Source organism: Labrus bergylta, chromosome 2 (assembly GCF_963930695.1).
Source record: "Labrus bergylta chromosome 2, fLabBer1.1, whole genome shotgun sequence".
Taxonomy (NCBI): Eukaryota; Metazoa; Chordata; class Actinopteri; order Labriformes; family Labridae; genus Labrus; species Labrus bergylta.
The window spans coordinates 9,393,508-9,407,183 of NC_089196.1; the positions used below are offsets into that span (position 1 = coordinate 9,393,508).

General features: G+C 40.4%; 1 protein-coding gene across 7 annotated transcripts in view; it reads right to left on the reverse strand.

Annotated features, from left to right (window-relative positions):
• ep400 (E1A binding protein p400) overlaps positions 1-13,449 on the reverse strand; it is a 31,328-nt gene extending 17,879 nt beyond the window's left edge. For 3 of the 7 annotated variants that reach the window (XM_020632960.3, XM_065964075.1, XM_065964070.1), the window contains exons 1-20: positions 13,303-13,448; positions 10,402-11,756; positions 10,192-10,299; positions 9,979-10,060; positions 7,518-7,927; positions 7,126-7,425; positions 6,436-6,621; positions 6,193-6,333; positions 6,022-6,100; positions 5,792-5,829; positions 5,648-5,705; positions 4,265-4,354; positions 3,824-3,937; positions 3,393-3,577; positions 3,134-3,311; positions 2,909-3,045; positions 2,647-2,816; positions 1,471-1,645; positions 1,207-1,343; positions 587-773 (exon numbers count right to left, since the gene is read on the reverse strand). In XM_020632960.3, coding sequence (XP_020488616.1) covers positions 587-773; positions 1,207-1,343; positions 1,471-1,645; positions 2,647-2,816; positions 2,909-3,045; positions 3,134-3,311; positions 3,393-3,577; positions 3,824-3,937; positions 4,265-4,354; positions 5,648-5,705; positions 5,792-5,829; positions 6,022-6,100; positions 6,193-6,333; positions 6,436-6,621; positions 7,126-7,425; positions 7,518-7,927; positions 9,979-10,060; positions 10,192-10,299; positions 10,402-11,721 — 4,095 coding nt within the window. In that variant the 5' untranslated portion in view covers positions 11,722-11,756; positions 13,303-13,448. Of the gene's footprint in view, positions 1-586; positions 774-1,206; positions 1,344-1,470; positions 1,646-2,646; positions 2,817-2,908; positions 3,046-3,133; positions 3,312-3,392; positions 3,578-3,823; positions 3,938-4,264; positions 4,355-5,647; positions 5,706-5,791; positions 5,830-6,021; positions 6,101-6,192; positions 6,334-6,435; positions 6,622-7,125; positions 7,426-7,517; positions 7,928-9,603; positions 9,635-9,978; positions 10,061-10,191; positions 10,300-10,401; positions 11,757-13,302 lie in introns of those variants that run through there. The other 4 variants (XM_065964085.1, XM_065964082.1, XM_065964067.1 and 1 more) reach the window with 3 other exon arrangements.
• Between the last annotated feature and the right edge of the window lie 227 nt (positions 13,450-13,676).

A 13,676-nucleotide genomic window follows, 5' to 3' on the forward strand; every position in this document is an offset into this window, starting at 1 on the left:
ATTGCACTCCTACTAGCTACAGTACTGTAGTTGAGCTCTCGGCCTACAGGGAAAGTGGACACTCGTTAACTTTAATATAGGACTTCTTTTAATCAAAAAGTGCTCCTTTACTTAACAATATGCCACCGCTTGCAGGAGGGAGGGAGAAAAGATGAAAATATGTTAAAAAAGTAGCACAGCCAGTCTGCTCTGTGTTGCTATGTTTCCCAGCACAGCAGCAATCAGCTTGTATTTCACAATGAATGGGGATGAATTTTTTAATTGCTTCACCTCTTGAGTAGTGTGTGATGGTGGCGCATCCAACTTTTTAGATTAAAAGAAAAAGGTATTAAATGTGCGTCCTATACATCAGATTTTAAGGTAATAAAAAAGAATGGGACAATCTTTAAATTTTATCAACACCACGATCCTTATGTTTCAAGCTTTGACAAATTAACCAGTTTGAAGAAAGATCATGGATGAATTCTCTTCATCCCCTCACAGACTGATCCTCTTTGCAATGCTGAGCAGGTGTTTGCAAACATTTTTGAGTTTCAACAGTTCAACATCTTGTTGCTCATCCATGATGCAAAGCACTCGTGTTTACCTTGCTTGATTCCTTCTGAAGAGCTCCCAGCACCTGTGATGGGATGTTGTATTGTAGGGAGGATCCAAAGTAAGAGCTGTTGTTCTCTCTTCGCACCACCAGCTCAGGGTGGTTACACACTCGCTGTAACTGCATCAGAACCTGAAGCACACTGACAAAATGACCCGTCTTCAGAGCCTCCTGAGATCTACAAGAACAAACCCAGAGAGAAGACATGGTATTAAAAGCTTCTACATTTGTACAGCTTGACAACTTTAACCATTTTGTTTATATTTCTTTCTACACAGAGAATTATAAAGGATTTAGTCCTTAAGTATTTCTTCAGTGAACATGAAGTGTTTTTGATACTGTGGAGAATAAAAACATTTGTAAAAGATTTATTCAGAAAAAAAAGGTAATAAGTCACAAAGTAGAGCATTAATTGCATTTGGTAAAATACATTTGAGGACTGTCACACAGCAGTAATACCACTTTTGATTAACATTATATAGATCTCTGATTTACAGCTTTATGTCTGGATTGTACTTTGTAAAGCCTGATTAGTTTGTGATCAAAACATCAGATAAGCGCGATATAAAACTGTATTCTGACATCACAATAACTAAGTGCAAATATCTCACCCTGGTTGAGTGAGGATATCCTCATAAAGGCTCTTCTGTCTGCTGGAGAGACGACACTTCAGGATGTGCTCATACTTCTTGGGCAGCTGTTTCTCCACGTCCCTTTTTGAGCGTCTCAGGATGAAAGGCTGGATCATCTACAGTTAGGAGTGATACGATTTCATGAGTAACATTCATTTAAGGATAGCATGTGAACCAAACATGGTCTTAACTTTAACATGGCACAGTTTAAAAAGCGGGGGAATTTGCACGTGTAAAACCCACCCTGTGTAGGCGGATGACCAGTTTGTGGCAGTAGTCCTGGTTCTGGTCTGTTCCTGCCTTAACAGGGAAGTCTGAGTAGGGTCTGGTGATTCCTGGCAAAAGGAAGTGGATCATGGTCCACAGCTCCTTTAGAGTGTTTTGTAAAGGAGTGTTGATGAGGAGAATCCTTTGCTCGCTGCAAGATACACATAAACCTCACACTTAGTTAAACAAGCTTTTTTACAAGCAGAATATTAAAGAATTACACTTCAGTAGGGATGTAATTAGTCCTGAACCGTCATGGTACAGATGTCAGGGTTCTGTGCATGCAGTTATTTCACAAACACGTCCAAACTGAGAAAAAAGGCAGTCTAACATAGCAGTGTCAACCCCCCAATTCATATAGTGTTAATGTGTGTAACTGCCAACCACTATAAAACAACGCAGGAGAAGAAGCAGACACAACAAAAGAACAAGAACAAGGCAGAGCTAGAAAAAAATCTGCTTCTTTACATCAGCTGTGTGGGGAAACTTCAGGTTCACAGTGCAGTAAGTCATTGGAGACACTACCAGCATGCTAATGAATATTAGACAGCATCAACGTGCAAATCAAAAGAGCTAGACAAAAGAACACAGGTGTCTAACAACTTATCCCCTGCTGTGTTTAAGACAGGACCCCGGCTTCAAGTATTTGTTAAAAGTGCTCAAAGAAGTCAGTCTGTGGTTGCTTCCTTTACTGGTGTACAAAAACAATTATTCATACTTTCAGGAGTATCATCAGGAGATGTTATTCATTTCTGAATTTTATTGAGCATAATTTTGATGTTAATGTTTAATAAACTGAATAACACAAGATGAAAAAAACTGTACCTAGCTCTACTGTTGGTTCAAAATAAATTAGAGAAACAGAATTATGCTTTGGGGACTATTTTTTCTAGCTTCTACCCTGGCTACACCAAAGCTGTACAGAACTGTGACTCCACAATCAGGTATGAATGGAATTGTGACCTCTGTGTACAGTTACACGCCAACCATAGAGACAAAAAGTCCCTCTGATGGATCAGTCAAGTGATTTGCTTATACTTCAAAAGAATGGTTAGTGTTTCATAGAACAGATGAAGAATTGATAAAAAAAAATGTTCCCAAAATCTTCTTCCTGAGATCTGTTCTTCATATTATATTGATGAGCCAGCTTACCTTTTGAGAGCAAAGACTGTTTCCCAGTGTTTCTCAGTCATGTTTTTGAGAAGTTGCACCTCATCCAGGACCATGTGCCTCCACCTTCTCCTCAGAAAATGGCTTTGGTCTTTCATCAGCAATTTGTAGGATGTCAAACAGACATGGAAGCTGTTGGCTTCTCCCCACCACTGTGTTAAGAGATCGAACAATATGTTAAAGCATTAACCACCGTCTAATTAGGAAGTTCATCAGAATGTGTTTGTTCAAACACAAAAACTACCTTTCTCTTAAATCTTCTCTCCCGCCTGTTGCCGAGATAAAGGAGGATCTTCAGGCCAGGACACCAGCGCTTGAACTCAACCTCCCAATTCAGCAGCTTGCACGTTCTTACCACAATAAGGTGGGGTCCCCAGATGCCTGTTGAGGAAAATTAAAACATTTTAATGACATTAAAAAAATAATACAAATATTAAAATCTTGTTTATTTAAATAAACAGAGGTATACCTTCTTGGCCTGCTAAGTGGGCCATATATGCGACTGTCTGTACAGTCTTGCCGAGGCCTGTCTCATCTGCCAGGATGCCGTTGAGGTGTTTCTTGTTGAGGTTTACCAGCCAGTCGACACCGATTTGTTGATACTCACGCAGGGACCCATGCAGTAGAATAGGAGCTGGGCTGCGGGTCTATTCAAGTAAGAGAGCAGTTAAAAAAATGATTTCAGACATTTTTAATTTGTTCGTTTTGTAGACAAGTGTGTGTCTTACAGAGGAGGTTGTCCTGAAGCTTCCTTTGGGCAGGATGAGCTCTGTGGTGGCAGCAACTTCAGCTATGTCTCTGGCAGGCTTCCCATCAGAGTCAGAGGAGGTGGATTTGTCAGCTCCTCTGTACTGGTCTACACTGAGCAGAGAGTCTATCTTCACTGCCTCAGGTGGACTGCTTGCAGGACATTCTAGATAGATATCGATATACTTTATTAATCCCAAACTGGGAGATAGTGGTGTTACAGCAGCAGCAAATAAAGCAACAGAAGAATAAAACCCTGACAAATATAAATACTACCATATTATACTTGAGGAATATGAAAAATATCAACTATTTTACAGTCATATTATACAAAAACATCAGACAGAAAACCTGAGATAGATAGAACAGGTATCGAGATGAACATGTTAATACTTTTCAATTAAAAACGCACCTTCACTCTCCTCCATGTCTTCCTCCTCACTGTGAGGACTTGGCTGAGGCCACTCAAAGCTGTCAGCGTAAGCGCCTGCATACTGCTTCTTTAAAGCATCCAGAGTCATCTCAGCTAAAATACAAAAACATTTGAGTTAGCAATGTAGACACAAAGGAAGGGAATTCTGATGCTAGTGTGGCATATTTCAATCAGCATACAGGAAAAAATGTTTAAACAATTTGATTTGTGATCTGTTGTTATTGCGACACTATCAGCCATAACAAATGTGAGGACGTGCTGCATACCTCAGTGAAATGCCAGAATTAAAAAAAATGATAATCTTTTCAGCTTAGTTCGCTGACCATGTCATACAAATGAGGTTTAAGAATAAACAAAGTTCTCCTCCAAAATCCTTCATCTCCATATACACAAAGACCAAGAGAAAAAGTAAATGAATACCATCTTTGGCAAGGTCAACCAGCTCTGCTTTGTGGTCTGCTTCCCCCTCCATCACCTCCTGCTCTTCTATGGTGCTCTCTTCATCTGGGACTAAAAGACAAGAGATACATTATGAACAGATGAAAATAGTTTGGGGTGATGCGTGAAACTCACCCTGTTGTTCATATGTCAGCAGTTTTAAGGCTACTGAGGAAGGAAAGCTGACTGAAAAAGACACTGTGTCGAGTTGCCATATTTGTCCGTCAAGTAGTGCTCCCAGTAAAGAAGCACTTTATTTTACAACACTACCCACTCCATTTGTGCTCTGAGGGAAACGGAAAAAGGTTTTGATACTTTTTAATTGAAACATTTCAGATTTGATGAGAAACAAAATTAATTCTTCAGGACTAAGAGAGCCATGTCAAGCTTTGTGCCCTCATCCATCAGACTCTTAAATAGCTTATCTATCTATTTATGTATTTATTTATGTTTAACACCACTCTTTTGAACCTTTCTGAACATTATTCATGACCTATTTATCATGGGTTGAATATATCTCACAACTTAGCTTGAATATTTATTCATTTTTAACCTTTAAGAAACGTAAGCTTTATTTGTTGCTAATCTGTCATGCCTCATTTTGTATGGCTTTACAAGCTTCACTCACTCAGGACTCTTTGATTGCACTTTGGATGTTGATATGTGATACGTGTGTGTGTGTGTGTGTGTGTGTGTGTGTGTGTGTGTGTGTGTGTGTGTGTGTGGGGTTTGTTTTTGTGCTGGGCTGTCATTCCTGTGAGCTCTGTGTGACTGATGCTATTTTACATGACTGAAGTTCCTAATGGATAAATAAAGTTATTTGAATTTGAATTTATAGGCACATTAAGTTATGAGCATAATGACAAGAGCCCAGAATGGTGACTGCACGAACATGACAGATGCTTTTACAGCTTAGGTAATATATACAGGTTTACATATAAACTAGTTTTATGCTTTAAAAAAAGATTGTAGTATAAAATGTTTACGTTAAATGGTGTCTTCTTTTAGAGATGTTTTTACCCATATTTGTTTTGACAGGTCTATAAATGTAATTTACAGACTGAACACACAAATCGTTTCATCTCAGTTGTTGTGAAATTTTGTGAAACTGACCCTGAATTGCGGTGGATAAATTAATTAAATCCTGCACTTTTTAGGGGTATGTTGTATTCTTTAGTTCATCAGGAATCTGAGGCGTCATGTATTGCTATAAACTGATTCTTGCTTTATCGTGATAATATTGTTATTGTGTGTCATGCATTGCATATCAAATCTATACCCTGTGATCACCAACCCTAGTGTAAAGCTTTAAAGACTGTTTTAACATCTGCTTTATTTTTTTATGTTTGATTCTTTGGAACTTACCATCTTCATCAACAAAAGATGAAGTTGATTTCCTTTTTTTAGCTGAAGTTCCCACCTCCTATAAAAAACAAAAATGTGTATTAATAATATAAATAAGATGAAAGAGTTTCATTTTGGTTCTGAAAGTGTCAGCGCTGCACTTACCTCTTTATCACCTTTCATGACTGTTGACTGACCAGGCACTGTAAGACAAGGAAGATGAATTCAAAACTGTGGTTAATAAAAAGGCAGTTTAGGTTGAGTAAGATTAGCGGAGTTTAGCTTTAACCCAGAGTCAATGGTTGGGTAATTAAATGCTTTGTGTATAAAAATATATATATATATATATATATATATATGACTTTAGTTTTTGATAGCTGATTTGAGAGACATACCTTTGGCTGAGGCTTTTTGTAAGCCGAGTGCTTTTAGTCTCTTCTCATAAAACTCAAATTGCAATTTGATTTCGACAACCTGACAGAAATAAATACAAAATTAACACTGTTAATATATGCAAATCATTAGAAGGTTAAACGATAAAGAAAATGTATAAATAATTAACAAACCTGCTCAATGTTTGACCAGAAAAATTCCACCTCTCTGGCAATTGTGCTGGCAATGTGGCGATGATGAATTTCCCTTTCTCTCTTTGACCTCTCTTCACTTTTCTTCTGCTCTTGGTGGTGACGGGCACAGGTGCGAACAAGCTGTAAGGAGACACAGATGAAAGATAAACATGACATCTGTTTTTTAGGTTAGGCTAATTTGTAATTTGAATTATTTAATGAATCATTCAATCTCTGTCTTACCTTCTTAGCTGCCGCGACTTTCCATCTCCTCTCCTGAGCAAAATCAGCGGCCATCCACTGCATCTCCTCCAGGAGGTAGTCCCAGTGGGACTTTGGACGTGACGCTTCAACAAGCTTTGGGAGTCTACTGGCTGACCACTGGCCCTCCTTCCGAAGCTCAGAGATGCGCTGATGCACTTGACTCTCCTGGGAAAATAGAAACAGCATGTGACCTCAGTGTAGAAAGCATGATTACTCAATTCAATTTAGTTGCTCAGATACAAGATGGCTAAATTCTAATGTACTGAAGATATTCAAGCCAAGTTTGTTTGCAGTAATCTGTTTGCAAAGAAAGGCCCTGATTGGCACCAGACAAAGAAGCAGGAGAGCATGTTATACAATCCAGAATTATGAATTTATCCTGAATAATCACATCCCTGGTTTTCACCTTGCCTTAGCATGGGTCTCCACATGCATCTTAATGCCTGCTCCATGTCTCATTTCCACCCTATTGAACTTCAGTCAGCGAGCCTTGTTTACTCCAATCTTATAAATTCATTGTGCACATTTGGTCCGACTGATAGCATTTCAAAAGATAATCAAGACATTTTACGTGCCTTAACACCTTTGCTTTGGTCTGTCCAGTTGTGATCCCAGTATTAATATTAATACCAGGTGTAAACAGGGCCTTATTGTGCTTATTGAACTTACCAGTTTGGCCTGCTCAACATGCTTGTCTTGGGAACCCTCCTGAGAGGTCTGCATGGTTGCACTCTGACCAAAGCCACCCACTTTGACAGTGGATATGCCATTGGTTCCACTCAGTTTGGACTGGGTGCTTGGGTTGATGTTAGCACCATGAGGGCGAAGTGGATTGGCAGTGTGGGGGGTTGCGACAGGATTGGTAGAAGGAAGGGGAGCAGGAGAAATGGATGTCATGGATATTGGGTTGGTCATTATCCTCTGAACTGGCTGGTTTGACTCTGTACCAGGGCGAGCAAGTGTGACCGTCTATAGAGAAGAGAGAAAAGTACATGTTTAAAGGTCACCTGCAGTCTTATGATCCAGTAAAAAAAAAACATACTTGAAAACTGTATTTATACTTTTTTAAGTAGACTGACCGCCTGTCCTGACTGAAGAACAGCCTGGGATTGTTGCTGCTGGGGCTGCAGCTGGATATGAAGACCTGGCTGCATTTGTTGTTGCAGTTGGGCCTGTAGCTGTGTGTGGGGGTTTACTGTGGTCAGGACAGGCCCACCTGCCTGCACCTTCACCTGTGCCAGTTGACCACCAGCCTGAGCTGTGTTTTCCAGTAACTGAGCCTGCTGGGAGAGTGTCATTGACAGGCCTGCCATAGGGAGAGTACCTTGGGGCAACCTGCCAGGTAGCTGGGGAGGAGGTGTGTGTAGACTGGCTGCATTCTGCACTGGAGGTCCTTTGGATGGGTCATATTGTTGCTGGTTCTGCTTCTGTCCTGCAATCTGGATTGCTTGAGGAGTAGGCGGCATCCCGCCTGTACACATAGTAACCAAATTATAGGACAAACAAAGGGGTGGTATAGAGAGTAACACACAGAATGATATTAAGATCAATCTTGTCGTCCCAAGTCAAGTGTTTTTCAATGTCCATTTGTAATTTTAATAAGATAAAAATGTTTTGAAAGTGCTTGATAGTACTCCTTATATCTTATAGAGAGACGACTTTCAAGAATTATATATTTACGCTTCTAAGTAGATAATTAAAAAGATGTTTTAAACTTTAAACGATGGTTTAAGTTTCAGCTATTAGATCTCATTGGGTCCTTTTGCCTAAATGAACAAGATGTACTGTATGATTTGACAGTTGTTTACTACTTCCTGATGATCAGAGCAGAAACTAATGAGTCATACAGCAAAATGGTCACAGAAGAAATGAAATCAATGTGAAAATCTACATGTCTCTCAAATAAAATACTACTTTGATTAATGCAAAACCAAAACATTGTATTTCAAATGTTGAGAGAATGTGGTTAAAAACATCAAAGAAATTATACATGCAATAACAGAGGTTTTTAGAGAAGAATATAGAAATCTTACAAAGGAAAATTGTATTAAAAGAACAGCGGAAACAAAGAGACAGGGAAAATTAAGGGAAAATACATATAGAGCAGACACTCACAAAAACACCATGTTTGGCATGCATGAAGCAATGTCACTCTAGCGGTAAACCAAGGCATCTAGATGCCTCATGTAGCGACAAAGCACAGAGGTGAGCAAAAGGACACACATGGGGTCTTGCAGACAGCAGGCCCTGAGCAGAGCTGTGCACACTAAAGCAGCACCTGCCTTACCTCCCTGCACGTCACACCACCTTGCCTAGAAGCCATCAGCACCTGGCCCTGACTCACCCACACCATCGCAAAAACCTGTGCCGTGAACGCAACTCCTCCACATGATCCCCCTCCTACTTAGACTGAGGGAAAGAGGCCAAGTCAGAACAAAATGCCATGAAATAACATGGAAGGAAATCAACTAAACGAGAACATGACACAAAGAAAAGACACTCTTGAAGATGTAAACGTATGAATTTAAGATTGATGATGTTGAATCCTTGTTGATTATACAAGGAGAGACACGCGGAGAGAGGGGAAGACTTGAGAAGGAATGCAATGGGAAACCAAAAGGAAGCATGGCACGTGGATTCATAAAATGGGAAAACAAGCAAACACCCATTGGAGAGTGAATCTATTCACACAGGGCTCCCACTTTCTGTGATCCACCGCCACATTAGATGAAAATCCATCTGAACGGACAAGAAGGTCGGTCCAAACAAAGATGACGAACGGGAACAAACTTCAGAAAAGAAGAGATGGATAACGACTGGTGAACGATAGATATAACAAAAAAGGGAAATCATAAGACATGGCATCTTCCCATTGAGTGGCTACTCTTCTTCAGACTTGGATTGCCTTCTTCCCCATTAATCATGACAGAGTGAAAGAGCTGCTGCTGGTACAGCTAAGCCTGAACTTCCTGTGGACTGCTGAGAACTCCAGCACACGGATGAAGAGCTGTTTGCTGATGCTGCTTGAAGTTTGTTTGTAGAAGATGAAGTTGTGATTCACTTTTTAAAATCTCCTTAGTTTGATGGAGGGGATAAGTCCAGCAGCATCGAACAGAACAAAGAGCGGCCTGGTAGTAGCACTCCTACCTTGCGCTGTTGGCATAAGCTGCTGGAGTGGAACGCCAGGTGATCCTAAAGGACCTACACCAGGATGCTGGAAAATCAGCCCATGGCGACCAACGTCAATCCGGGACCTCTTAGCCTGATCTGGGATTTAAAACACACAATACCCTCATAACGCAAAACAAAAGCACTCTGCACAGAGCAATGACCTTCTGCAGACCTTACAGGTCACCTCTCCTTCCTCCGGTAAAGACTTCAACATAGAGCTCTAGTAGAGGATGCCAAATATCTAAAAGCAGAAGCAATTAGAGGGAAAAAAGAAAACCAACAGAAAACAAAGCAAACGGGGAGGAAACAAAGCAACATAAGAGAGGCAGCAGTTTACGATCCTTGCCCTACCTGCTTGCACCATAGCCTGCTGCCTCTTAAAGGCATCCATGTCACCAGGGTTTGTAATGGTGCCAGCAACCCCTTGGTGTACCTGCAAAAACAACATCTCAAAGAATTAATGAAGGATTTTCTTTAACAAAAGATTTTTTAAATACAATTAAGGAAATAAACTAATGAAAATGTTATCAAAATGATTGCTTAAAACAGTGTTGCGACTATCACCTGGAACTGCTGCTGGACAGAAAAAGCTGCAGAAACATTGGGAGGAAGCTGTGTTGCTATGGCAACTGGTGTTACTGCTTGGCCATCCTTTCCAGTGACAACCTTTACCTGAAAAACATGCAGATTTTAAATAAGAAATAAATCAATATTCAGTTTTTAAATAGTAAAAATCCAACTTGGTTTCACAAAGTGAGCTAGACAATGTATTACCTCATCATTAATGACTTCAGACTGTTCTTCTTCTTCCTCTTCATCTTCCAGGTCCAAGTCATTCTGTCTCAGATAAGTATACAAGGGGACACAGGGCTTCTTCTTAAAAGCTAGGTAGTCCATCATGTTACCTTGGAGGTGCTGCAGAAAGAAGAGCTCAATCAAGTATTCTTTGAACACTTCTTTCAGGCTCTCCATCTTCTTGTTGTGGTGCTCCAAGCACTGTTTCCTAAGCTGGGCAATCTCTGGAGACGAAGGAGCAATTTCTTCTAACTTCTTGGGAACCTGCTTCTTCACAGTGCCCACAGTCATGCTAGTGAGTCCAAGGGGATTGTTGGTCATCCCTTGGTTTGGACTAGTGAGGGATGGGCTAGAAGGTGGAATGGAGGTGGGTATACTAAATGATGCTGTAGCTGTGGTTCCTACTCCAGCAACAACACCCTGTGACGTCTTCTCAAATATCATGGGGCGTGCCAGCTGTCCTTGAATGATACTGCTGATCTGTGGAGGTAGGTTGGATGTGGTGATGTGACCAGGACTGCTCAGAGTGGGGACAGCATTACCAGTGGCCACAGGACTTTGAGGTCCATGATGGTGGATGGTGCCTCCAGTCTGTGAGTGAGGCTGAGACAGCCTGCGTTCCCTAACAGAGCCTGGTGCTCCTGGAGAAGCCAGCTGTACCTGGCCAGGTGTTGCCTGTGCAATCTGAGCCAGTCCCGTCCCCTCCTGGTAAACAAAGTGGCCGCTTCCTGAAGGACTTCCTAAACTGATTTGCCGCACCAACATACCGGCTTCAACAAATCGTGTTGGACTCTGTCCACACAGTGCTGATGTAGGTGCTCCTGGCCTTGTCAAACCTTGCACCGGGACTGGGCTGTGCTGCGTGGGACTCTGGGGCTGCATGGGCTGGGGCACAGGTGAGGTAACCTGAATGTAGGAGGATGGAGCATGCTCAAACCTCCACTGAGGTGTAGTATGCTGAAAGCCAGGAGAGGCTGGGTTCTGGATGGGCAGTGGGGTTAGGGTGATCTGCTGGTTACCGGTCACCATCTGTCCCATATTTTGTAATGTGATGTTCATGTTCTGTCCGGTGACTGGGCTGCGACTCATGATTATTTGATAATTGGGTGACTGAGGGGCAGAAGGACTGGCAGCAGAGGAGAATGTGGTCACAGGCGATTGAGGATGGTTAATTGTAGCTTGCTGCTGTGTGACTGCCATGGTGGGCTGCTGCTGTGTCTCCTCTGCTTCAGACCCACTGACAGATTTTGATCTCTGGAGCTGTCGTTGCATATTCTGCGATCCACTTCCATGGTGCATTGCGTGACAATGTTTCTATGCCTAAACACAACAATCTGTGGAAAGAGCAAAGCATATCAAAACAATTAGTGATTTTTGATGACTAAACATGATAGTAGCAATGCAAGGGTTATTATTATGGTAGTTACAAAAAGTTATACACCAAAATTCATCTGATTAGGCATAAGTATGTAGGCAATATTTATATTTTCAGAGATCATACTATTTTATATCTTTAATATTCCTGTGTTGATTAGGTCGTACTTGAAGCCTGTAGTGTTGTGAGTTGAAGAGCACGAGATATTCATGCCTATTTATACATTCAAAATAAATTCTCAAATGGCTAACAATTTAAGTCATCCCAAAATATCTATTGCTGTACATAAAATGATTTGCTCTGTCTCATAAAGTCTTCATCATCATCATCAACCTTTATTTAAGTTGTCGGAGAGATCACTGAGGGCGACCCTCATTTACAATGATGCCGAGAAAACATACATAAATGATAAACAACGAGAAATGAGATAAAGCCACTGCAGAAAATTAAATCAATAAAAGAGCAATAAGAACAATAAAATACAGACACTAAAATACTTAAAAAGCTTGAAATGACTACAGTGATAAGTCAGCAATTAAAATCAAATAAAACAGTTACAGTCCAGTTGTTGGGCAGTTAAAAATAATATTTCTAAAGTGTCCATAAGGGATAAAAGTGCTCAAGTTCAGGTCCTGTTGTAAAATTCTCCAGGAGTTTGCAGCACTAACACTAAAAGCAGTTTTCCCAGGTCAGACCTGGAGAACCAGCCTCTCTCTCACCAGGGTTCACATGAAACAATGAGGTGATATATGATGGATCTTGAGTCTAGTTCTGGTTTATATAACGTATTTAAATAAATCAAACCAGGGGTATGTACTAGAAATAAAGAGGGCAGATCAGAAGTGACAGCTGGCACATTATATTAAAGATATGATAATGAAGAGATTTCATTTTATTGACAATAAATGGTTTCGTTGAGCCAGAATAAACATCTTGCATAATTATAAGATGTTTTAGCAGTCCATCTTTAACACTCATCATTACATCCGTGCACATTTAAGATGAACAATGTTACAGAATATGTTTTATAATCTCTCATCCTGGTTCAGTGATCGATACAGCTCATTTATCGATAGTCTATCGGTTTCTATATTTAACAACATAGAGAGATAAAAGATGTTTAGGGAGAACTCGTGTTAGTTCACACGGTGTTGATGTTATATTTGTGGTTCATATAACTAATTTAAATCATTGTTTTCAGGATGTAAATGTTCATTGTTTGTAGCTCCCACTGGGGCGTAACGTCGGCTAACGCTAGCTAACGAAAAGCAATTCAAGAGAATATAAGACAAAGCCTTAGAGCTGCGGTGACATACAATACAAACACGTAAATACGATAGTATTGTGTTACTGCTGGCATGCTGTTACATGTGTCGTTACGTTTAATAAAATCAATCTTAACACAGAACGCGTGCTACTCAATGCTAATTATGTTAGCTTGTTATTGCTAGCAGGCCGGCTGCTAATGAATAAACACATTTTATCCCCTCAATTGGGTTACTTACAAGGAATGGGGCTTCTGTGGTAGCTTCATAAATCCTAAGTCATAGTTACAATAAGTCAAATAGGGTAACAAAAATTATTCCGCGAAAAAATAAAATATCGATATTGCTAACGGCTATTCAATGTTTTGGAGCTAATTTCATTCAGCAACATGGCGACCGCGGCGACCTTTAGCGTGACCCGGATGTAGAACAATCTCCAGGAAGCCGTGAGCCCGGAGTGCGGTGTGGTGTTTAATATTTACTGTCTTGTTCTAACCTCATTATTTACAGTCTATGGTTTTGGTTTTAACAAACAGCCTCTCAGCATTAACAATCGTCCCATTTCATACATTCATTTTATTTGTTTTTGAACACACTAAAACGTATTGTTTAAG